This window comes from Melanotaenia boesemani, chromosome 1 (assembly GCF_017639745.1).
Source record: "Melanotaenia boesemani isolate fMelBoe1 chromosome 1, fMelBoe1.pri, whole genome shotgun sequence".
Taxonomy (NCBI): Eukaryota; Metazoa; Chordata; class Actinopteri; order Atheriniformes; family Melanotaeniidae; genus Melanotaenia; species Melanotaenia boesemani.
Genome location: NC_055682.1, coordinates 20,762,953 through 20,789,867, shown reverse-complemented (window position 1 = coordinate 20,789,867; position 26,915 = coordinate 20,762,953). Strand labels below are relative to the sequence as shown.

The following is a 26,915-nucleotide window of genomic DNA, read 5'->3' as shown; positions in this document are numbered from 1 at the left end:
AGATTTAAACAATTCCCAACTCGGTTTGCTTTTGAATACTTCTGTCATTGTCACCCTTTTCAAAATTATTCAAAAAGCACACTCACCTACGTCATCATGTCCGCACAGATCTTTGGATGGAATGTGACGCCAAAGCTCCTCGAGTGAAGTCTCGCGGAGTAAAACACCGGCCATTTTTCTCCGTTTATAGCAGGACACTTCGTGCTTGGATAGTGTAACCGAGAGTGTTGCGGTCACTTTGATAAGCCTACAACTTTTGGCAAGTTTAATTTTGGTGTCCAAGCATCCAAACTTACAACAAACCGAACACAAACCATGTTTGTGTTTACCGCTGCAAAGTTTTTTCGCTGACATCCTTGTCCGGATAGATGCTTGTCTAAACTGTCGTACAAATGGAAATGGTGCCTAGCGAGGAGAACCAGTTCGTGCCCAAAGAGGTGAGGTTATTACAGGAGCCAGTCCCGATCGGAGGGTCAGCCTCTAAGCGTTAGCTGTCACCTGTGCACATCATTCACATAAATAATAGCCAAACTTTGGCATCAACTTTGGGAGTTTGTGATGCGTTAGTGTATCGAGTAGTAGCTAACTCACTGCAGCTAACAGTTAGCTTAACATGACTTGAACGGCCTATCATGACATGGCTAACTGCTGCTAGCATCTGTTAGCGGCTAGTTTCGTTTCATTTCAGACGAAGTAAATTTGTTTAGATATCAAAAGATTAAGGATAATAAGTGTTAAATTGTCTGGCCTTTAGATTTGGATCTGCGACAGTCAAAAACTGACAACCTTTTCAAATGTTGCAGTTGACATTATGCTTTCCCTTTAATCAAAGACGACATTTAAAAATTGTCAACATTAGTTAGCTAACTTGCATAACATTAGCAGGTAGGATTTGGCTAGCTAATGTCGTTAGCCTTTTAAATCTGGTCAGTGGCAACAACTGTAGCTAATCCTGATGTTTTGAAAGTTGCTAAACCAAATGCAGATAGCTTAATGAATTAACGTAATGGACTACGTTTAAAATACTTACGACTAACGTCAACTTTAGAACATAATTTAGAGTATTATTACTTAATTTTATTTGGGTGTCATTTCTAGCTTGTTTTGAGTTGCACTAACGCTGTAAATGTTAATGTTGGCAAGTTAAATCCATACCCCTATCCTATGAGAGCAGACTGACGAGCTACTTCACGGTGAGGAAGCAGACAGGTGTAACATAGCATTGATGCTGGTGAAATTGAAGTGTAGTGTAAATTTAGGTTATATATACACGATCAACTCGGATGTCTAAAAGATGGTATTTATTATGCTAAGCTTGATGGCGGACAAACAGTTCGCAGGTTATCGTAATAATCAATAGCATCTTTTCTATGTTCGACTATTGTACTCCTTGTGAATTGAAATATATTGTACAAAGAAGAAATTGAATCGTCTTTAGCATTGTCAGCGTCATTGACGAGTCAGGTGTTAGTTGGCTGGAATGTTGAACCAGGTTATTAGTAAAATTCTGTGGTAAACATTTTTGACAGGGGACCTTAACATGGTTTTTTTTTTTTTTTTTTTTACTAATTAATGATAGTGTACTAACGTATCTGTATACATTTGTTACAATATGTGATAGCAATATTTGGTACCAGCCATTTTTAATAGTTCTTTGGATATGCATATTATTGAGAGTGATTCTTAATACGTTGTCATTCTTTTTAGCTTTAATATAAATGAGAAATGATGATGTAGCACAACTCTCATTTTTAAAACGTATCATATAATACTTATTAAAGGGAAGACTTTATTCTGAAGAGGAAATAACTGTTGCTGTGCAGGGGTGTTTCCAGCCTTTAAAGGGATAGTGCACCCTAAAATGTTTTTTTTTTTTGTATGGCAGGTGTAAACAATATAGTATTAACTGTGATTATAACTACCCATACTTTGTAAGTTTGTAATAATAATAATAATAAAAACGGGATTTTGTTGGTAAAAAATGGCTCTTAACACCCCCTGCAGGGTATTACCAGGTTTAGTTTTTCATGATGTAGAACAGGGCTATTCAATTCGGTCCTACAAGGGCCGCAATCCAGCAGGTTTTCCATGTATCTCTGCTTCAAAAACACCTGACGCAAATTAATTAGTCATTGTGCAGAACTTGATTGGCTGTTAGATCCATTTAATTTGATGCACTTATGCTTAAGAAAAATAAAATATCAGAGAATAAAAACTTTGAGTCTTAAAATAATTATTAATATTAAATAAACAAAAGTACAAAATAAACCACATATATGAATATTTTAGTGTTCCTCTTGTCACATTTGGAGTGATAATTTTTTCTTAATATTTTGCTATTGTTAGACTGTACTCGGGGTACAGTACTGAAGAAAGTTTGAGAACTACTGCTCTACAGCATGAGCAATAATAATTAGAGAGAATCATTTGAAACAATGGTATTTTTATTGTACAGATGTGGCAGCTCCTAAAACTGACGTTTCAACTTTGACTTACAACTCAATGGTAACCCCACAATAAAGTTCTAATAACCCTGAGATCTCTGAGAATTATGCTGGTTGCTTTAATACTTTTAATACTTTCCATTTAGTAAAAACCAAGAATGAAAAATGCATCAAAAGAAATGCATCATAATAAAATATTAGCTTTAGATTACTAAACAGAAACTGGGCAAAACCTTTACATCTGAACTTTCCAGTGAAGCTGGCAGCAGTTTTAGGTGACCTAGTTTTTCTGTTATGGTGCTGTGAAAATGCACATGTACACAACTTAAAAAATCATGCTAAAGTTGACCAGCTTGTTAGTGCTGCTTTATCACTGTTATCCTTGGATCTGTGATCATGCTGGCATTACTGGATCATGTGACATTCTTACAGAACCTCAACAAAAAAGTAGATCACCTGGGGCTGGAATGTTCACTGAAATGTGCACTAGTGCTAAGGATAGCTATCAGTTCAGTTCAGTTCAGTTTATTTGCCATTTGCAGTATTAGAAGAAAAACCACATTGGAAAACAGTTGCAAGAAGCTCAAGCATTTTCCACATATAAACAGACAAAACATAAAAACACAAGCCTAAATAGACACACATAGCTTGATCATAAGAATACATAGCTGCCAGTAATATAATAAAACAACAAAAAACTGAATAAATAGTAGCAATAAAAAGGCAATAAAAGCAATACAATAAGGTGCTTGTTCGAGGTATTCAAGGTGCATTGTTCAAAGCCTTCACAGCTTGTGGAAAAAAGCTGTTAGCATGGTGAGATGTAGTGCATTTAACAGAGCGATATCTTTTCCCGGAGGGGAGGAGGTTAAACATCTCGGAAGCAGGGTGGCCAGAGGGATCCCTGATGATCTGCAAAGCCCTGGTTAAAAGTCTGAACTTGTAGGAGACCTCTAGGACTGGTAGGTCACAGCCAATTGTCCTGCGAGCAGAGCGAACCACTTTGTTTAAAATTTCCTTCTCTTTCACAGTGAGATTACCGAACCACACAGTAATAGAGCTGGTAAGAAGACTCTCAATACCACACCGATAAAAGTTTAAAAGAATAGTTTTGTTTGGAGTAAACTCCCTTAGTTTCCGTAAAAAGAAAAGACGCTGGCGAGCCTTTTTAGCAATGTTAGCGGTGTTTGAATGCCAGCTTAGATCCCTGGAGAGAGTCACACCCAAAAACTTACATTTCTCAACCATTTCTACCTCCGTATCATAGATGACAATGGGCAAATTGTTTTTGCCACGACTGAAATCAATAACTAGTTCACATGTTTTTGAAATGTTCAGAACGAGGTTATTTTCTTCACTCCAACGAACAATGTTTTCTACCTCTGCACGGTAATGTGATTCATCATTAGAATTAATAAGTCCAACAACAGTGGTATCATCTGCATATTTAACAATCAGATTGTTGGAGTGAGTAGCAGTACAGTCGTATGTATACAGAGTAAAAAGCAAGGGACTTAAAATACAACCCTGAGGAGAGCCAGTGCTCACACAAAGTTCTTCAGAGACACAGTCATTGATTCTGACCTTCTGTGGTCTACAAGTTAAAAAGTTTAAAATCCATTTGCACATGGCATCGCCCAGTCCCAGAGATTTCAATTTGTGAATGAGCTTCACAGGAACAAGAGAATTAAAAGCAGAACTGTAATCTATAAAAAGCATTCTCGCATAAGATTTTCCTTTATCCAAATGTTCATAAACGGAGTTCAAAGCAAAAGAAATAGCGTCTTCAACGCTCCTGTTTTGTCAGTATGCAAATATGCAAATATTTAGCTAGCAATATGATTGCTAGTTAAACAGAAATGCTGTGTAAGCCAGAATGATGGTCTGTCTTTGTGGAACATTATTTTAGTTTCCAAATATAATTTCTTACCCTTTTTCTTTTGAGAAAGCTGTAGAGTTGCAGCAGATTTTTGGGAAATTTAAATATCCATATTACATCCTGTTGGTCTTACAAAATTAGCTTATCTGCCAGTTTGCCGCTCTGCGCATGTGCATGTACAGAGCAGAACTGGTTAATGGAGGGGTGTGTAGCTGTAGCTATTGACTCCCAGCAACAGTTTTGCTGATCAGACACCTTTCCATCCTTCAGCCCAGCCAGCCCTCTAGCGTAGTTCCGGTTTTGAATGAGTGAGTGAGTGTATGTGTGTGCAGGTGTTTTTGAGTGAGAGAGCCTGTGGCTGATGATAAGCAACAGAGCAGAGCGACTGGAGGAAAAAGTGGCAGTTAAGTTTAACAGTAAATGTACAGTAAAGTTACCATTGTTTTGGCTACAGTGGCTAGACTCAAAACATCTGGGGCCGTAGTGTTGCGATTGTGATATTTACACATTGACAGCATGATTTCAGCAATTCAAAAACAACCGTATTCTAGTGGGTTTGTTCTCTGCTCTGTGCATCAAATGTTAAGTCACATAAGCTAGCCCTTATTATTTCTACACACATTTTATCCAAACCATAGATCGTGGAATGTTTGGGTTTTATCATTTTATGTTAGATCTGTATTTGGCCTAGATGATTATTTATTAAAATGTCCATATTATATGTAACCTTGATGATTTGGGCCAAAAAATATTTAACCAACACTGACAGCTCAAATGCTAAAATGTGGTTATAAATGCCAGATTGACAAGAAAATATGCCAATTAACAGTAAAAACCTTGAAAAATCAAACCATATGGTGCGAAATTGTATCCTGTGACCTCCCACATTTAGGGCTGCAACATCAAATTCTTTATGTTCATACATAAAAAATATCTTTGTGGCAATTTAGTACTGTTTAACACCATTATGTTAAGATCAACCATCCATAATTATTTCTTCATTACATTTAATGGTGTTTTGCCTGTTATTTCGTTATTTGTTTATTTTCATTATTTAATTATTATTTCAGTTCCGAGTCCCATACCAGTTTTGTTTTAAGCTTTATCTTGACTCACTTTGTACTTTTTGTATTGGAGAAAATGCATTAATAATATTTTGGCAGAAAAGAAAAGGTTATATGCAGTAATCTTTCTCTTGCTATAATTCCTAAATATAATTTTATTATTTATTTAAGTTATACAGGATCAGTACTTTTAAGAGACACTGTACATTTGACTAAGTGTTACATAACTGTGCTGATAAATTGAGCTGATAACAATTTAGCTGCGAAATGCATAACATCCTTTTAAGACATACAAATTAGAATATTATTTTATTTAGTAGTAACTAGTATGAGTTTGCAAGTGGCTGATGTTTTTTTAAGAAATCAAAGTGAATAATGAACAAAATAAATGCTGAAGTGTTTGAAATAAACTGCAGTTACCAGCTGTATTTCTAAACAAATTGCATCATCTTGATGTTTCTTTGAGAGAATGAAAAGCTCAAGCTTACTTTAATAAAATTGCAGTGGGCTACAGCAGCCAGGTTAACAGGGTTGCCTGCAGTGCATTATGAAGAAGTGGTGAGAAAATGAAATTAAATAATCTGATTGCATTTATTTAACAAAACAGCTGTATTAACATTTCTTGGTTAGTTTATGTTCATAAGTCATAACATTTCACAATATTATGAATATACATGAATTATTTATGTGCCGTTAATCATTACTTAGATTTGTAAATACTGCCTGTCTTTTGCACTACCTGTGGCTTAATGTCGGCACCTTGTGATTATATCGATGGTAAAAATAACCTTTAATCTCATAATACACTTGTGTGTTGTGAGCTGCAGCTTCTTTATAGGACCTGTCAGTCACATTTTGTCAAGATCCCAAACCTCACAAATAGGTGGTGAAAACCTTTCTGACTTGAATACATTCCCATAATTAAAACCCTTTCGTCATCCAAGCTGTTAATTTCCTAACCAAACATTTGTAACGATAAGCTCTTCTAATTTATTATTTATTCATCTTTTTGAAAGATAATTAGATGTTTTTCACATTACTTTTTTTGTTGTGTTTTTAATTGTTCTCCATCCCAACTATCTCCATATGTTATTAGGATGTGTTTTGGAGTTGCAGACAGAATATTTTTGATGAAATGAAGAGGATTTCTCAGGTCTGTGTGTGACGTGTGATGAAGCATGGTGTTAAACGCATGAAGTGGCAGCCTTGATGACTGTCATACTGAAGCTAAGACAAAGGCGTCTTCAATTAGCAGTTAGTTTCAGGAAGCATTCATCAGTGCTAGAGTTAAGGACAACGATGTAAATTGTGTGCAGTGAAATACTGATTTGTTTAGAGTATGGTTACGTTCAAGACAGGGTCTCATAATTTACATCACCTTAATTTTGGGACTAACACCTGTTGATCATAAGTAGTTAAATTTTCATTTGTGTCTTGCCATAACGTTACCTTTATAAAATACAATATAAAACTAGGATAAATTGGTCAGTATTAGATCAATTATGAGTTTATGTTCCAATAATACAAGCTTACTAGTTTTTAGTAATCTTTATCATATGGTAAGTTTCTTCTTTGAGGTAATCAGTAATCTGAAACTACTATAATGTTTTACATTGCCTTTCTTTAACGTCATAAGATTTTTAACTGTTTGCTAGTTAAAATGATAAATATGTAATAGTTTCTTTTTAGATAACTAAGAGAAGGAAGCAGTCACTATATTTCTTTGTATGACTGAAGGATTTTCTTTCTGCTTTCAGTCTTTAAATCATGTGAACAATTACTCAGAAAATAGAGTGTTTAGGTGAACATATGAATTGCTACATCTTGAAATTAACAAAAAAAACAACTGTGTTTTATAAGAGCCGAGCATGAGTCAGCAATTGCATGGCCTGTTTTTCTTTCTTTGTTACAGATTTAGATAAATAAATTCAACAATCTGCGACTGCCCAGCAAATGTACTTTTCCAGTTGTGTATAAAGGGTTCTTGCTGAGGTATCAGAAGGGCATACATTTTTTTATTGCAATTATTTGAGATAATCATGGTCATGGTAACATAAACATCATAATCATCTCTATTTACTTGTTTGTATACAGCTGGGTGAGGCAGACAGACATTGTTCACAATTTGGTAGAGTCATCTGGCTAAAAGAGTTGATGCACTTTCAGTGAAGCTCCTACTTGAAACCATTCAGTTTGTGTTAAAAAAAAACAAAAGAACATAAGAACTTTTTCAGATAAAGATAAAATCAACAGGTCCATCACAGTAACTATGTTTTGATATTATTTTGATTTAACTGCATCAGGATAAAATGTCATGTCCCAATTTTTCTTAATTTTTTTTTTACCTTGATGTAATTAAATTAATAAAAAATATAGATACTTCAACTGTTGATTACAGCATCATCTTGACAAGTTTTCTTGACATGTACATAGTATGGTATGAATGTTTTGACACTTGTGCTAGTTTGCTGCCTGGAATCTGTGACCATGAGATGAAATCTCTCTTTGTTGTGGTAGCATGTTTGCTAATGCTGACATTTAATATGACTTTATGAATTAACTTCTTGTGTTTTGATATTTGTCAACAATTTGAAAAGTAAAAGCAGCTAATTATTAAAATTTATTTCACATTATTCTGTGTTTTCAGATACAGAATGCCGCTGAAGAGCCCAGAGTTCTGTGCATAATTCAGGACACCACCAGTGCGAAGACAATCAATGAAAGGCTAACTCTCAACTTGCCTGCTTCCACTACGCTTTCCAAACTTTACGAGGATGTTGCCCACAAAGCTGGATATGTGAATGGCACCTTTGAGCTTGCTTGGGGAAATACTCCGGACACGGTGATGGTAATGTTGCTGAATTAAAAAAAAATAAATAAAAAATTTAACTGAGCTGTGGGCTCAGGTTTGGTGATTGTCCTTATGAATCAAATGGTTAAAATACAAAATCCAGTATTTGTAAACTGTGATGTTTTCTGATTTTCTGACCTTAATTAAGGGGCATTGGGGTTTTTTTTTTTTTTTTTTTTGCCAATGAGTGTGGGCATTATTTTTGAGTTAGAGCTAATTTTATCATTAGAATTTCTATCTCCCTATACTAAACATTCGTTCAAAAAAATTCCTGGATCCAGGTGGTGATCTGAATCACTCCCAAAATATAATTACTTGTTCTTTATTCCATTTTGAGATTTCCTGAAAATGTAATTAAAATCCTTCCATACGTTTTTGAGTTATGTAGTTAACAGACAAACAGACAGACAGACAAACGCCCCCGAATACATGACATCTACTTTGGCAGAGGTAATAAATATGTACCCTATAATATGTCATGAAATGACTGAAGTCTAATTCTAATCAAAGTTAATATGCCTTTTTTTGCTATATGTGTGTATTAATGCCAGTTAAACAGAATAAACTCTGTTCCATTTTGTTAGTAGTAGACGTTGCTCCAGAAAAAACTTACATAACACCCCAAACATGCATAACTGTTAGCTACAACCTAACTGGATCTGTTTATGATCTGTTCACTGGATCTAACCATGACTTTGACCCTGACTTGAACTTGAAGTCTTGAATAGCAAAGCTTTAATAGTTTTTTTTTTTTATTAAAAAATAACATTAAATTACAAAGTTGTTAAATTTAAACTTTGTGTCTTATCTAATGTAACATTGGTATCATTCTCAATGCTTGGCTATGACTTATATCATCCACCCTTCTCACCAACAGAGCTGATGAAATACATTCAGTTCCAAATACTACTTGCTGTCATTGTGAGAGATAAGAAATGCCAACTATTTACAATGTGCTGCATTGCCGTTTCTAGCATTGCAAAGGTAGCTGGTTGCATTTTAACTATAAAAATATAACTATAATAACGGCTGCTTTTTCATTGCTGCATTGCTAATTTGCTGTCATCTAAGCCAGTGGTGTCCAGCTCTGTTTCCCTACTCCAACACACCTGACTCAAATTAATGAGTCGCTGTGCAGAACTTCATAGGCTGTTGGATCCTTTAAATTTGAGTCAGAGACAACCTGCAAGATGGCAGCCCTTGAGGACTGACTTACAACCAAGATCTAAGCATTCTGATACAAGTCTGCACTCATCTCCTGAACAGGAGGGATCTTACATGCATGTCACTTGATACAACATTGTGACCACAAACAAAACTCTGCCGTTTGCTTGTATTTCTATTCTACTTCACAATAGCAATGATGCATCAACAAATTTAGACTGACATCAGGATCTATGCTGTTTGATTACTGGGACCCCTCAGGTCCACTTGGGTTTTATATGTGATATTAAACAGACCTGTGGACCTGAAACATTACAACAGGACTTGATACAGACCTTAGTTTTACCTTTTGGACCTGATATTATTCAGGTCCCATGTAAGGGTAGGCCATATAATACCCCTAGTTTCCAGCGTGTCTTGACAACTGGAACAGCATTTTCTTTTTTCCTCAGAAAAAAAAGTGCTTTGAAATGAGATTTTTCTTTCTATAGCCTTGCAGTAGTCATGTCTGTCACAGTCATTTTCTGCAGGATGCAGTGTATGGATGGAAGAGTTTTTATCCATTCATATAGTCACTTGAGTATGCTGTGTCTCTGAGAGTTTTGCAAAGTGTAAACCATCATTATGCTGCTACAGTTTGGAAATAATCAACCAGGAAATATATTTTAACGGGACTTGTCAGATACTTCATGATAAAAAGAATTGCTGTATGGAGTAAGAGTTTTAACAGAAGCAGAGAAATATGCTATTTCTAGATTTTTTTCCCCTCCTTTTTAACTCTGTAACGCTTTGGAGGAGTCAAGTTTGTTGAGTATTTCTGGTTAAATCTGGTGGGATTAATAATCGGGTGTTTTTACTTGCTATTTTCTAATCTTCACTGATGACACACACTATAGTCCCTGCACCAGCTGTGTTGCAAGAACACGGCCACTATTTCATAACTTCCGCAAAGCTAATAATGGAATTGTCTGATGACAGTGCCAGCTATTTTTTCAGTATAGATAAATCCAGTTAGCCATATGATTGCACAGGGCTGCAAAGATAATGAAGTGTAAAAATGGTCTAACCTGCAGAGACCACTCATACATCAGGCTCAAACAAACTGAAAACTCGATGTATAGTTAATATTCTTAATAAGTGTCAAGTTTGTTCTGTTGTCTCTTTGTATACATATTATTCCCTTTTCTTAAATGAGCCCAGGCTAATCCTGCTGCTGACCCAGGCCAAAGCCCAGGTGCTGTGCCTGTGGTTATGTCACTGAGTAGGTCAGTGGATTAAGCTGCTGCATGTTTCCACTGCAGCAATTGTTCGCTTGTTCTCAGCTTGCCAGGTGAAAGACGGCTAGGTAGTTTTCCTCACATGTTGGCTTCAAACTGCTGTCTGCATGCACATCAAATCAGGGAGTTTCCTGAAAATGAATTCAATAGGAGTCTAAATATTCTTGTGAGTTTGTCTTTGTATGTACATTTGTATTTATTTTATTTTTTTTTACTTTTTTGGGGGGTGTTGTTTTTTGTAATTGTCAATGTATAAGCAAAGGTATAAAACCTGTTATGTGATTTTTGTGACTATTTTCTTAAAGGCACCATTGGAACATAACAGCGAGATGTCCCTCTCTGATTCTGGCTTTGAGCCTGGTGGTAAGAGGAATTTCCTCCAGCTTACTGACAAAGATGGAGAGCAGCCCCAGATTGCATCAGTGAGTGATAAAAGATGAATAATATTAATTCCTGATTTTATAAAACAAACCTTTTAATAAGGTAAATAAAGTAAAACAGTTTGAACTTAAAGGCTAAAGTTATTTCAAGGTATGATTTTGTACATAGGATGAGTCAGGAACAGCAGATAGCAGTGGACTGGATGACAGCTCCCAGGAGCGATTTATCGGGCCTCTACCAAGAGATGGCAGTGCAGGTGGCAGTGGTGACTACAGCAGTCCATCGTACTCTTACTCATCTATCCTCAGTAAATCTGAGACAGGTAAGATTTGGTCACTTGTTGAATGTGTGACTACAGATATACAACCCTAAGTGACCTTGCATAACTTTTCTCCCTTTTCCACCGGCAGGTTATGTAGGTTTGGTTAACCAAGCAATGACCTGCTATTTGAACAGCCTCCTGCAGACGTTGTTTATGACTCCAGAATTCAGAAATGCGCTCTACAAGTAAGGAATTATGACCAAATGTCTCTGTGTAGCTTGTGAAGTATAAACTAATTAAAATCCTTTTATAACTGTACAATATCAGCTGGGAGTTTGAGGAGTCAGAAGAGGATCCAGTCACCAGTATTCCCTATCAGCTGCAAAGGCTGTTTGTGCTTCTGCAAACTAGTAAGAAAAGGGCCATTGAGACCACTGATGTGACACGGAGCTTTGGTTGGGATAGCAGTGAGGGTGAGTTTTTGTTCTGTCCTGTGACTAAACTCACATGCCTTGTCTACGTATTTCTGTAAAAAAAGGAGCATGTGCTTCTCTGTCTGTTGACTTAATTATTCTTTTTGTGGGTTTGTGTTTTTCTTTCTTTTTTTTTTCTTAATTTTCTTTAGCTTGGCAACAGCATGACGTCCAGGAGCTGTGCAGGGTCATGTTTGATGCCCTAGAGCAGAAGTGGAAGCAGACAGAACAGGTAAGAGCAAACAAGCACCAGAAATTCAGCAGCCAGACTGAGTGCTCTCTCCAGAATGAAAACAAAAGGCATGTTGTGCAAAAAGTTTAATGGGTCACCAAGCCCTAGGGCTAGGGTTTTTCTTATCACTAGACTGACTTGAACACCACCAACCTTTAGTCCATTGCGTGTGCATACAGTCTTGTGGTCTGTACATGTGAGTTTCGTTAGGACAAAAATAATGATGTGAGCCTATTAAAACTACTGTAACATACTGCTCCAGTTGTTTTCTTTAGTTTTCAGTTAAGGAAAAAAGTGAGAGAATAATCATTAAACCAGTTATTAATTAACATTTTTTCTCAATCTAAAATAGAAAATAAAAAGATTACATATAAATGTGTGTGTGTGTGTGTGTGTGTGTGTGTACCAATCTACAGTTTTGGTATTCATGAACTTTTTAAGCCTTTTAGTTCATTGTTCACAATATGCAGAAACAAGTCTTTTGTAGATCTGCACAGGACGTTAGTTTGGAAATAGATATTTAGATTTATACTTAATTGTCCAATTGATGCAGAACCTTTAATATTACCCAAATAGTAGCGTCGTGTTGCACGACAAGCTACACCCCAGAGATGCAGCTGTAAATGTTCTTCTTCTTGCTTTGCTCAAGTGTAATCCCTCTCGCAAAAATGGAATTTTGTTCTGTCCACTTATTAAGCTAACCTTACCACTTAACTCGTTCATCTATTGGTTAATGCAGGAAACCTTCTGTTTCTACCACATAACAGCAAAATATGGAGTTACGCGAGATCCTAGCAGTCTTGGTTGAACATATTTCTAAGTTTTACCGCATTCTTCCATGTCTGCCTGCGAGCCATTTCTCCCGGCCAGAGCCACCTATTGTCCCACTTGGTGTAATTTTTGGTTGCGTTTACCCACAATGCTGTACACTGATCCTACATTTGACTTTGCTTTGTAGTCTGCTTCCTGTATTTGGTCTGCTTAAAGTGGGCCGAGATTTTCAGTTGTAGGCAGACGGAGTCCGCTTCTTTTATCCAAATCAGTTGACAGTTCCCCAAACTGAGCTGACTTTCTGAGCAAACGGACTACGATTCCAATCAGAATGTCTGGTGTGAATGTGCTCATAACTTCCAGGTCACCAAAAACAAATCTCGCCCCTTGTTATGTTTTTGGTTTTTTTTTTCCCCCGCAGATTTTCATTTCAGTAGAAAAGCGGACTGCCTAAAAGTACATAGTCCGCTATTTACATATAGCTGATTTCTCAATGCTGACTTGGTGTGTAAGCACACACTGATGTATCACTAAACCACACCTCTTTTTGGTCTGTGTGAATTACCCTTTCTTTTTGCACCAAAAAAACACAGTGTGTGAAAAGGGCTCATTTGTAGTATTTTTTGAATACTCTATTCACATATCGACAAATGAATCAACAGAACAATTGTCAGTAAATGAGAACAATCACAAACAAATTTTGCTGACCAAAAGAAAGTTTAACATTTTTTGTATGTATCTACAAAGACTATGATTTTACATATTAATGATGGCACATTGGGGGTTTTTTCGTACGAGGGATGGAATGATAATTAGTTTAAGGGGAAATGTAGCTGATGAGACTTGATTGTGATGCCTTCATGTTCTCAGGCTGATCTGATCAACCAGCTGTACCAAGGGAAGCTGAAGGATTATGTGCGTTGTTTGGAATGTGGCTATGAGAGCTGGAGAATCGATACTTATCTGGACATCCCTCTTGTGATCAGACCCTTTGGAGCCAGCCAAGCCTACGGGAGTGTGGTGTGTTTTTCTTGACATTTAATTCCTTTAAACATTTACACTTAAGGCATCAAGTTCTCCATTAACACTTACCAAATCCACTCTTGGCAGCTACTTCACAGCTACTTCAAAGCTCATTTTGATACCGATTCTGACCATTTAATATTTAATTTAAATAAAGTAAATATCATTTTACTGCTACAGGAGGAGGCTTTGCAGGCATTCATCCAGCCAGAAACTCTGGATGGACCCAACCAATACTTTTGTGAACGCTGCAAAAAGAAATGTGATGCCCGAAAGGTGAGCATACAGGAAATGGGACTTGTGTTAAGTGAATGAAGTGTTCTGCTATTGAGCTCATCTCATTCTTTTATAAACACTTCTTTACCCAGGGTCTGAGGTTTCTGCACTTTCCCTACCTGCTGACATTACAGCTGAAAAGGTTTGATTTTGATTACACCACTATGCATCGCATCAAGCTTAATGACCGCATGACTTTCCCAGAGGAGCTTGACATGAGCCCATTCATTGATGTGGAAGATGAGGTGAGAGCAGACATCACTCTCTCTGATTTAGATTAGATTAGAAGGCCCTCAGCTTGTGAACATTTTACTGGTCAACCCAGATGGGATTTTTATCTTCTATTAACTATCAAAACGTAATGGACAGCATGTTGTATCAGTATGTTGTTAAAAAGGATTTAATCACCCAGGACAACTAATTATATTTGTACACTGAAGTTACTGAATCTTCTGGAATTACCTGATCTTTTTACATTTATTTTTCATAAGATGTAATCTCATCCCTATGTAAGTCACAACTACTTAATAATTAGAAATACTAACTCAATGTGGTTAAGCTACTCGTGTGACTTTCTGTTTTTTTCCTAATTAAACACATTAAACATTTACAACACTAGTGGAAAAAAAGTAAAGTAGAACCAATGGATTTCAAACCCTCAGTCACACTACCTTATCCTCAAACAAGCTTTTCCAGAAGCACAAAATCCGACCTGCTTTTACTTTTGTTGAATTTTTGATAATTCCTCCTTACAGAGCTTCTTCAGGGCTTCTTTTTTTTTTTTTTTTTTTTTTTTTTTGACATTTTTCCAGAGTTGGGTTGGACTCAGAATAGGCATCTCGAAGAGTTGGATAGTCTTTTGTTTTTTAGAATTTATTATTGCTTTTTCAGGCAACTCCGACTTTGTTTCATCTGGCAAACAGCCACACTGATGGTATTGAGATTGTTGATGTTCACATCCAGTAAACTGAAGTGTTGTTAATCCTTCCTGAACCATATTTTAGAAATATATTTTGTTGTTCTTATTCAATGCCTATGCATATCATAAAGTGCTATATGTTCATTCTAAATAATTACAGGTTCAGTTTCATGATCCACAAAACATTTTCCTTAAATCATTGTTGATTGTTAAGGTGCTTTACCTCAGTATTCCAGCAGGCTAGGCTTCACTGCCTCCTGGCTTTGACATGGCTGCTGGAACTGATTGCTGACTCCCAACACAGTAATTGTGATTCCACCAGATGGAGCGATTTTAATGCGTTCTAGAGGCGGTTTTCTGCTCAGCTAAAAATATACACCTGGTCTATTTTGACAGAAGCCACATTAAATGCAGAGACCACCAAAAAAAAAAAAAAAAAAATCCAATTTTCAGAATACAGCATCTTGTTCAGACTCCCAGTTGATACTCACTTGACTAAATCCATATTACCAATGCAACCAGGCCAAAAGAGAAGTTCAGAAGTTGGAAAATAGGTACGACAGATCGTAAGGACTGCACAAACAAGAGAGTGGGCATTAAGAGACCTAATAGTTGGAAATAACATAATTACCTGCTTTTGCCTGATTGCAACTTGTTCCTTAATTAAGCAGACACAATATTTGTTTCTGAATAGCTTGAAGCACTAACAAGAAATCTGAGACCCAGGCCTTGTGAGGTTCTGAATTTATTTTTCTCATGTGTGTGTGGTTTTTGTTTCTTTTTTTCCCTCAGTCTATAGATCACAATGATTTGTGTATGTTGGACTTTGAACTTAAATGGCAAGCAGCCTTTATGATTCCTTTAAGCCTTGAACTGTTGCTCAGGGCCCCTGTCTTATCTCGCTGAGCATTCTGTTTGTGCTTTCAGGTTTGGCTCATCAAGGTAGACATAAATTATGGTTGATAACTGTCTCTTGTCTTGTGTTTAAACCTCTTTTATTGGTTTTGTTATGGCCTTTCTCTAGAAGTCACCTCAGACAGAAAGCTGCACTGATAGTGGAGCAGAGAATGAAGGCAGTTGCCACAGCGACCAAATGAGCAATGATTTTTCCACTGATGACTGTGTGGATGAGGGCATTTGTTTGGACAGCACCAGCAGCACAGAGAGGGCGTTGAAGCCAAAGGTAACTGTCACTCAGTGAATAACACATGACCCGAATCATCTGAATTGCGATTCAGATACTTTGCCTCATACCTTTCATGAAATGAAATGAAAAATACTTTGTCCCAGAGAGAAACTGTAAAATTTTCATGAGTGGTAGTACAGTGTTTCAGCAGTTGTACAGTGTGTACAGAAGCACTGTATGTAGGGCTGGGCAATCTGGTTGTCTTAATATCATAGGTTTAAGAGTCATGCAGATTAGGTCATTAAATGAATTGATACAGTGTTGTGCAACATTTTTTACAAACCTTAATTAGCCAGTTTACACCCGATATAATGTGTGCTTTTACATTTCAAGTCTGTTTTGTTGCATCAACATTTCAAACACACATGGACAGCTAGGTTTATTTATGTTGCTTATCATAAGGGCAAAGATAATAACAGCAAAACTGCAGGTTTAACCTCTAGAAATTCTTTTTTTTTTTTTTTTTTATCGTCCAGGTTTATTTAGAAGCTGAGAAATTTTAATGGATAGTTATAAATGTCTCACTCCTATTATTTCTTCTTTTTCTGTAATTCAAACAGCTCTATCACTTTGTGTCTTTGTAAAAACAACAGTCTGAAATCCTGCTAATGTTATCTTTCCCTAAATAGTGCTCTATTCATTCTCTCCAGAACTTGTTGACCTTTGAGCTTTTCTCTGTCATGGTCCATTCGGGGAGTGCTGCTGGTGGCCACTACTATGCCTGCATCAAATCCTTCAGTGATGGCCAGTGGTACAGTTTCAATGATCAACACGTTAGCAAGGTCAGATCCAGCTTTAGGTCCTGACCTGTTTTGTCCTACTACAGAAAGTCAATAACTAACTTACCACACTTATCCTGCTAGACCACATGCCCACTGCCTATGAATAAGCACACCTTATGTTTGTGAAATGTCATTGTTTTTTAAATTTTGCAATATTTCTATATGACAGATCACCCAGGATGATATCAGGAAGACATATGGGGGGTCCTCAGGGAGCAGAGGCTATTATTCCAGTGCCTTTGCAAGGTCTGTTGTTGTATGTCCTAATTTTATATATATATATATATATATATATATATATATATATATATATATATATATATATTTAATGTGTGAAATATGAGTCATATTTTCTGTTTATTTCCCTATGTTTATTATTAAGAGGTCTTCTTTCACTATCCAACAGCTCTACAAATGCTTATATGCTGATTTATAGACTGAAAGACCCCTCAAGGAATTCAAGTAAGGGATTAATTCAGTTTTATTTGCTTTTTATGGCAATTAAACATTTTGATGACACTGAAATTGTTGGTGTCATGTTACTGTCAAACTTTATGTTGATGTCTCTGCATTCCTTAGGCATTTTCCACATGATTATTGTAAATGTCAGTTAATTATATTGACAAAGATTGTCATGTCTTCGGCTTACATGGAAGGTGTGTTTGTAGTTTCTTAGAGGCATTGCATTCAACTAATCTCAACAGATAATGGCAAATATTTCAGTGCCATATTGTAATTTTTTTCTTTCAGATGTCCTGTCTTGTCCTGTGGTTGCCCCAAACCAGTAGATTTAATATGCGCTTTTGCATTCTTTTGTCTGCAGAATTTTTAGCTGTGGAAGACTTTCCAGAGCACATAAAAAGTTTGGTTCAGAAAGAGAAAGAGTCTGAAGAGCAAGAAAAGCGCCAGAGGGAGATTGAGCGCAACACATGCAAGGTATGCAACTTCTTCTTTGTTAAAATGAACGTGTTCTGCTTCTAAATACACACCATGTAATAAATGTCCCCATTTTATTGATAAATAAGAAGTTTAATTTAGGGGAACTTGATCTTTTCTCTTCAGATCAAACTTTTCTGCATGCATCCTGTGAAGATGATGCTGGAGAGCAAGTTGGAAGTGCACAAAGACAAAACTCTAAGAGAAGCAACAGAAATGGCGTACAAGGTTAATCTGATTGTTTTCTTTACCCAGCTTTTTTTAAAATAAAAGATTAACCTGCTTTAGGTAGTGATCATTCAATAGATGTTCAATGTGATTTCTCAATACTGTAGAAACTGCCCTTATCTTCTTGTGTTATTTTTTTGTGCACTCAGCTGATGGAGCTGGAGGGAGTCGTCCCTCTCGACTGCTGCCGCTTGGTAAAGTATGATGAGTTCCATGAGTACCTGGAGCGATCATACGAAGGTGAGGAGGACACACCGATGGGCCTCCTCCTTGGAGGTGTCAAGTCCTCATACATGTTTGACTTGCTGCTTGAGACACGTAGACCAGAGCAAGTTTTCCAGCCTTACAAGCCTGGAGGTCAGTATTCTACTGCTTTTTTAACATTTAGGAATGATGTGAATATTATAGACAGCACACAGTGCTATGAAGGTAGTTGCATGCAGTTATTTTTCATAGGAAGTTATAAATATGACTAAAATCTGTTTTGTGGATTCTGTCTCGCACCATGACCATGCACAGATAGAACCTGTAATACAGAAGAGTTGTTATGATTAACTTAAAGTGGCTCTATTATGCTAATTTCAGGCTATTTTATTTTAATATGTGAGTTCATAAGGGCAGAAATCAATATCAGCCTCTGACAGACAGTGGTGAAACACTTAACATGTGCGAGCCGGTATGCCGCATTTGTTTACAGGGCTGCCCACTCTCACGCACTGGCTGTGAGACTCTCGCATATAAATGATACTAACTGGCAGTTTTACTGGGTTTCCCTGTGTGAGCCCCATGTTTAAATTTTTTTTATAAATATATTTTTTAAAGGGCAGTTTTGTTTACAGATCAGAGACTTTATTTTCTATCATAATTATTGTTTTTGGTTGTGTTTGGTTTTCATTCATTGTTAATGAGACTGAGTCCGTTCTATTTATTGTTTTGTTATTTAAAATTTCTTCCAGTTCCAGTGTAAAATGTTCTTTAGAAATGAAAGTTTATTGATCTTTGAAAGGGTGTACTTGCATCATTATGGCATTGTCATATTAGTTGAAAATGGTCTCAAAATGACAACATTAAAGCTTTGCGCAATATTATCGCCTATCACGATAATTTCTGAGAAATATTATCGCACAGCAAAATTTGTTATCGTGACAGGCCGGTTTGAGCCTGAATCAGCCTGAAAAATGAGTGAACTCAACAACCTGCAGTAAGGAATGCAGCAAGACGTTTCTGTTTGGTAAATACTCTGCTTACCAGCTGTAGTCTGATTTAACGTTGTTTTCTTTACTCGCCTTATATATTTGTACATGCCCCTGTTAATAGGTGTACATGTGGCAAATGTACCACAATGCAAACAAAGGTGGAAAACATCTGCTACCAAGAAATAGATGAGGTAATGATGCTATTTGCTAACACTTTCACTTTGGATTCTTAGTTAGCTGTATTTCCAGTCTCTCCATCTCCATCTCTTCCATCTCCAACATCTATTGTTTCACGTTTCTAATCAGCTGGGTGTTTTTAGCCTGGTTGCTTGTAGCGTTTCCACTTACAGTGTTGAGCGCTAACTTTCTGGTCATCAGTACATGTGAGTTACCTGTTGGTAGCGATCAGGTAAAGTAAGTTTTGTTTAATTGCTTTTGTTTCACCGCTGCTCACGCACTATCAAAACAAAACAGACAACTTATTTGGTTTTACTTACAGCTTGTGGCTCAAGATCGGAAACCGGTCCTTGATTGTAGGAACAGACCCTCCTTTCAGCTAAAGCCTGGACGCAAATCCCTCATTGTAGCGGCCCTTATTCCTCCAGCAGTCTTCGATGAAGTGCCGGTCACAAATCCAAACTCCATCCATTGCTGTCTATCTGTTGTTTCCTTCGGGAATTTGAAATGTAGCTTTCCCTCACAGCGAAGAAGCATTTCTTGTGTCACATGTTGACACTAAAAATGTTCCTGTGTCTTCTGCCTTATACTGAGCAGTGAAGATGGTTGTGCCTTTGTTTTCGTGAATGTGCACGATCTCGAGAAGATGACCAATAACTGAGAAGTAGAAGAAATAACTCTCTAAAACCTGGTGTTTTAGCGCCATGGAAACTGAATGTAGAGACAAACTGGAAAACTCAAACATGTGTTTATGTGATCAAAAACAGCGCCACTTACTTCTCTGATGAGTATTCAACACTATAACACTCTAGAAAGCTCAAAAAAGTTGAAATAGTATAATAGGGCCCATTTAAGTGGACAGAATACTATGAAGAGTAATGGCTTTATGGTTTTGTGTTTTTTTTTTTTTTTTTTTATGTCTGCAGAGGTGATGGTGAAGGTTCACGTTGTTGATCTGAAGAGTGAGACCATCGCCTCTCCAATCAGTGTTCGAGCGTACTTGAACCAGATGATCACTGAATTCAAACAGCTTATTGCACAGGTACCTTGATTTACTCAGTTTTGTTGGCACAGGAAATTATATAGTAACTCTACATTGCCCAATAAAATTTGAGGATCAGGTCTGAATACCTTGTGTGTTTTCTAGGCAACAGGCCTATCTCCAGAAACCATGCGAGTGGTCTTGGAGCGATGCTATAATGACCTCAGGCTTCTGTATGTTCCAAACAAAACACTCAAAGCTGAGGGATTCTTCAGGAGTAACAAGGTCTCCAATTTGTTTTCTATTCTAAGTTGTTTGTTTCCATAATCAGATTTTATTGTGCTTGTTTGACAGTCAAAATCCTGTTAATAGGGTTTAATTTTTGCACTTTTTTTCACCAGGTTTTTGTAGAGAGCTCTGAATTGATGGATCATCAGGTTGCTTTCACTGACTCACTCTTGTGGAAACTGTTGGATCGTCACGGAAACACTATCCGTCTATTAGTCTTACTGCCAGAGCAGTCTCCTGGTACCTTGGCCAACAGAACTCTTTGCCAAAAAGTAGGAGAGGACTCTGATGGGCCCTTTGATGGGTCAAAGGGTAGCAGGAAATCTGTTGAGGCTATCCTGGAGGAGAGCACAGAGAAGTTAAAGAACCTGTCTTTGCAGCAGCAGCAGCAGGGGTCAAGCACTAGTGACAGTCAGAAAAGCTCTGACGCCAGCGACTTCGAACATATCGAATCTCCAACCCAGGAGGTTGACTCAAACTCTTCCCTCTGCGTGGCTGCAGACAACAGAGAGTTGGAGAACCGGATCAGGGCCACACCCGGGGGTGGTGGTGGTTCTGCCTCTGATATTGAGAACCAAGTTGTCTGTGAGGAGCGGTCGGACTCTGAGGTGAACAATGACCGCAGCACCAGCTCAGTGGACAGTGACATCTTGAGCTCCAGCCATAGTAGTGACACACTGTGTAATGCAGACAGCGGCCCCATCCAGCTGGCCAACGGCCTGGATTCACACAGCATCACAAGTAGCCGGCGATCCAAAGCCCATGAGGGCAAAAAAGAGACTTGGGACACTGCTGAGGAGGACTCTGGAACAGACAGCGAATATGACGACAATGGAAAGAGCAAGGCTGAAGCTCAATACCATTACTTCAGAGCAGAGCCTTATTCTCAGGATGATGCTTCATGGGATACACAAAAATGTATAAACCTATTTTTTTATAATGCATTTTAAACATGTTGTCATTCTTGTCTAATATGCTTTAATTACATTTTAAATTAACTTAATTAGGGACAAGTACAATTATTATTTTGTTAGAGTATTTTCTTGTGTAGTTGAGTGATATTGTTTAAATTAATAGATCAAACTACTTTAGCTGCTTTTCTTTCTTCAGAGAATTATTTTGACAAAATATTACATTATTGTGATCTCATTCAGGTTTAGTGGTTCATGTGGACAAGAGAATAACATTGGCAGCATTCAAACAGAACCTGGAACCGTATGTAGGAGTAACCTCGACCCAGTTCAAGGTGTTTCGGGTGTATGCCAACAACCAGGAGTTTGAGAGCGTACGGCTCAATGAAACACTCTCATCGTTCTCAGATGATAACAAGGTCGGGACAAACTGTTCAGGATGTGGTAATTTGAAGCTGACAAAATGGTGAGAATGCAATCCTCAAAATATGACTTAACTTGGAACTTTATTTATTTTTTTTAGATAACTATTCGACTAGGAAGAGCACTGAAAAAGGGTGAATACAGAGTTAAGGTGTATCAGCTACTGGTGAATGAACCAGAGGTAAGATGTGAATACATTTTCTGCTATTGTAATTGGATGGGGTTTGTGCTTAAGCGTGACTTGATGTAATGATCTAACTTTTAGCAATCCAGTTTTCAAATTCCTTTTTGTAAAAACGTTCTAGTAAATAAAATTCTTAATATGTTTTGTTTCTACAGCCCTGCAAGTTCCTTGTGGACACGGTGTTTGCCAAGGGTATGACTGTCAGACAGTCCAAAGAAGAGCTGCTTCCCCAGTTGAAAGAGCAGTGCAAGCTTGATCTCAGCATTGACAGGTAATGAGATGGAGACCAAAGTTTAAAAGTGTGACAACGTTTGTCCAGAGAGAAAATTTACAAAATGGTTCATATGTGTGTGGTTAGGGTTCGTCTCAGGAAAAAGACATGGAAGAATCCAGGCACTGTGTTTCTGGACTACCATGTCTATGAGGAGGACATTAGCATTTCCTCCAACTGGGAAGTTTTCCTCGAAGTCCTCAATGGTAACACTTGCTCTGTAGTTTTTTTTCCAAACAAATTCACATTAATTTCACGCCACAAAACTACAATTAGCGTATAAGATTGCAGGAGAATGCATTCAAAACTTTCATTTATTTGTTGTCTTACTTCTCAGAACCAGAGAAAATGAAATCCATGTCTCAGCTGGCTGTTCTGACTCGGAGGTGGAGTCCAGGTACAATGAAACTGGGACCCTTTGAGGAGGTGATTCTGGAGAGCAGCAGTGTAGAAGAACTCAAGGAGAAGGTAATTCTTCCACCGGATTAGATTTGTAATCAGTGTGTGAAATATGGGTATATCTTCCATCATGTAATCTATTTGCCCATGGATGACTATTTTCAAGACTGGTAACCAGTATGATGACTGTCAGTGTTATTTATTTATTATTTATGAATAATTCTCCAGACTTCAAGATAGTTTAATCCAGTACTGCTTAATGAGAGTATGTGCCCACATGGCGGGGAGTTGTAAATCACAAGCCATCCCCTGCTGTAACATCTATTTTACTCAAAATGGATCATTTCATAATTAAAGTAGACTTGAAACCAAGGACTGACAGCTCACAAGGAAAATGTTTGCTGAAGCATTTCCCTTCTTAAAAGTGAGGTAAATTTTCCCATTCACTACTATAGGATCTGACTTCTTGGCAACCACAAGCATCATTCCTGCTGGCCATTTGTTAGAGTGCCATTTTAACATAGTTGTGCATTGTCTTCATTAGGGACTTTATTCTCCTTTGATATAGTCTATGAGTTTAGGTTACTTTTTTCAGACAATGGGCTCATTTTACTTAAGCGATGTTTGTCAAATTGATATAATAGAAATGACTTTTCTTGTCAGTAATTATTTTTTTCTGTTTGCAGCTCAGTGAAATTAGTGGTATTCCTCTTGAGAATCTGGATTTTGCAAAGGTATGTAAATGTCATTATTTTAGAATTGACCTAATTTACCTGTATTGTGGGACTCGGTTGATAAACTACCGGTCATTTCTGTGCAGGGTAGAGGAACTTTTCCGTGCGATATTTCCGTGTTGGAGATCCATCAGGATTTAGACTGGAACCCTAAGGTGTCAACGCTTAATGTGTGGCCTCTTTACATCTGTGATGATGGCGCTGTGGTCTTCTACAGGTAAAAGTCACAATAAGTACATGCTGAAGATTCTTTATCAATCATTTGGTAGAAACAGCAATGTGGTCAAGTGGTGTGAAATATTTAAAACCATTAAATAATCCACAGAACTGGCAGAGAACCTCAGAGCTGCAGAGACTGTTGATATTTTTAAAAACACGCTCAATACTTACCTTTTTAGCTTAGCTTTTAACTAAATTTTTATTTTATTTTGTTTATTTTACTTTATCTTATTTATATTATTGTTATTTTATATTTTTTTATATTTCTTTTAAATACCTCCTATTTACGTGGCTCTCTGATTATATTGTTTTTTTTTGTTTTTTTTTACCGAGGTACATTGTTTTTATGAACTTTATTTATACTTTATACCTGGTGCTTTAATTTGGTTTTATTGTCTAACACAGGGGTGTCCTAAGTCGGTCCTTGAGGGCCGCTGTCCTGCAGATTTTCCAATGTTTCCTGCTTCAACACACCTGCCTAAAATTAAATAGATCCAACAGCCAATTTTTGCACAATGATTCATCAGTCTGAGTCAGGTGGTTCTGGAGCAGGGACACATCAAAAACCTGCAGGATTGTGGCCCTTGAGGACCAGAGCTGGACACCCCTGGTCTAACATCTTTAATTTCAGTGTTTTCCTCATGGGGATCTTCCATGCCAGGGCCTATGCCTGCTTAGTTTGCAGGGTGGTTACCATGGGGATCGCCCTTGTCTGGGTGGCTGGGGGTCCTGGATTGCAGGTCGTGCGCTGGTGTGAACCCCAGCCTGCCTTGATCTGGGCAGTTCCAGTGGTGGCAGCCTCTGTGGTCATGGTGGCTTCTGGCATGAAAAGATCCCCCAAGATACTGTTCCCTCACATCAGCATCAAGCCAGGTGTTTGTTTCCATGTTAATATTTAGTTAAAGATACAGAAGCTAGAGCAGAGCTACTACTATGAGGGACACAGTCCTGCAGGTTTTCAATGTATCCCTGCTCCAACACACCTGACTCACATTAATGAGTCATTTTGAAAAACGTAATTTGCTGTTTGATCCATTTAAATTGAGTCAGTATGTTGGAGCAGGGATACATGGAGTTTTGAAAAATATGATGGAGTGATGTGAGAGAGAGATTATCAGGTGTGTGTTTTTAAAATTGTTACTATGATTAAGTGGTCACTATCATCATTAGTGAGGCATATTGTGCAATGAACATGTGTTCAAAAAGAAAACTTGTTTATCAATGTATTTTTGATAAAAGAGCAGTACTAAATTGATTCCAAGTATTCCAAGCATCTCTTGGTCATCATTGTAGTCAGACATTTACATTATAACATGGCAACAATGTTCTTAAATATAATAAATAGGTTGATATGTACTGCAACATATATTGACTTTTAAGTATGTTACACTTTTACTGGTAGTTATATGTTTGCATGAGGCTACCCAAAAGATTATATATATTAAAAAAAGGTTTTTAAAGCAGAAAATTGTGACCCACGAAGTGATCAGGTTAGATTGTGACTGTAGTCTCAGTAATGACCAACCAGAGACCTACTGAGCTTCTGGGGTTTGACTAATACTACTGACTGGTACTTATTTTGACATAGTGTAGTAAAGATGGTGCTTACCAAGCCTGAAAAGACAGCTTGAAGAATTTGAATCTAGTTTACATTTAAGTTTTGCTGTTATTCACTGTTCTGAAGAGTAAGAGTCATCTCTTAATAAACTTAATGTTTGTAACTTTACATTAACGTTACTGTAATCTCTGTTTGTTCAGGGACAGCAGAGAGGAACCTCGGGAGCTGTCTGAGGATGAGCGCAATGAGCTCATGAAGAAGGAGAGCAGCCGTCTGCTAAAGACCGGTCACCGTGTCAGCTACTCTCCTCGCAAAGAAAAGGCTCTCAAGATCTACCTGGACGGTGGCCCTGTGAAAGACCCAGGGCAGGACTGAAGCACTGAGAAACCACTTTTTTTTTTTTTTTTTTTTTTTTTTTTTAAAGCTCACCTGGCTGCTGCAGGAGGGCAGCCAGGCATCAGGACTCTGAATGTCAGCCCCGAAAGTGACTTGAACTCAAGCAGCATTGTGAGGCAGATGTGCTCTCACCCTCCACTCGGAGCCCCAGGGCTGTCTCAGAAACCCTATTGTGCACTATAGTGTATTGTACTGTAACGTTAAAGGGAAGTACAAAAGCTATTCATACACAGAAAAGACTATTGACAAATCAACAGAAATAAATAGCTTCTAAAAATAGATGAAGAGATGTTAGGACAGTGAAATTGGTCTGGAAAGCATCCATCCTGTCCATGTAAGTCTCTATTCACCTTTAAAATCAGGCTCTTTCACACTCCTCTTTGTCCCTGTGTTCATCTTCCTGTTTTTGACTAAATGTTGATACTGATTCATCTGTAGCTGTCTTATGATACCATTGTTCTCGTACCTGTTGAGCTCTGGTCTGTCAGAGATCAGTCATTCTTTGTCACCTTCCTATAAATATTTTAAAACCGACAGAACAAACCAATAACTTCTTATCCAGCCTTTCTCAGTATCACCTTTACTGATATGGGAAACCGTGCTCTTTACAGTGACTGAAGTCAACAGTCATTTACAAGATTTGATAAGTCTAAAAGCAACAATTAAGAATTTCTAAACTCATGAAGTCCGTCTTCTCTTTTGTGCTCCTATGATACCCAGAGCTATGTGTTGTTATGGGTTGTCCTTAATGCTGCTCTTTATGTTTTGTAGGAGCTCTGCCTCTGTCACATCACTTCCACTTGACTTCGTGATAAATAAGCTGTTGGTCCCTTTTATTATAAAGTACAATGAAACAAAACCATGTAGACAATGTTAAGAATCTCCTTGTTTTGTTGTTTGTTGTAAATGATCATTTTGCTCCAGGCTTAATTCAGTTGGGTCTCCTGAGGCACCAGATACACTTCTGCTGTCTATTAACCTTTCGTTTAGAAAGTTTGTTTTTTGGTTTTTGCACCATTTGAACTGGCT

At 37.5% G+C, this 26,915-nt stretch overlaps 1 protein-coding gene across 1 annotated transcript; it reads left to right on the top strand.

Moving 5' to 3' along the window:
* The first annotated feature begins 123 nt into the window (after positions 1-123).
* usp47 (ubiquitin specific peptidase 47) lies at positions 124-26,411 on the top strand. Its single transcript, XM_042007743.1, has 28 exons — positions 124-437; positions 8,035-8,235; positions 10,985-11,101; positions 11,229-11,382; positions 11,471-11,567; positions 11,650-11,795; positions 11,948-12,027; positions 13,669-13,818; positions 14,002-14,097; positions 14,190-14,342; positions 16,041-16,199; positions 16,853-16,984; positions 17,154-17,230; positions 17,391-17,446; positions 17,808-17,920; positions 18,047-18,148; positions 18,298-18,505; positions 20,448-20,563; positions 20,669-20,788; positions 20,905-21,709; positions 21,946-22,121; positions 22,226-22,306; positions 22,465-22,580; positions 22,668-22,786; positions 22,918-23,048; positions 23,666-23,713; positions 23,800-23,930; positions 25,691-26,411. The coding sequence occupies exons 1-28, from the start codon at positions 393-395 to the stop codon at positions 25,863-25,865; spliced, it is 4,104 nt and encodes a 1,367-aa protein (XP_041863677.1). The 5' UTR covers positions 124-392; the 3' UTR covers positions 25,866-26,411.
* Positions 26,412-26,915: the final 504 nt, after the last annotated feature.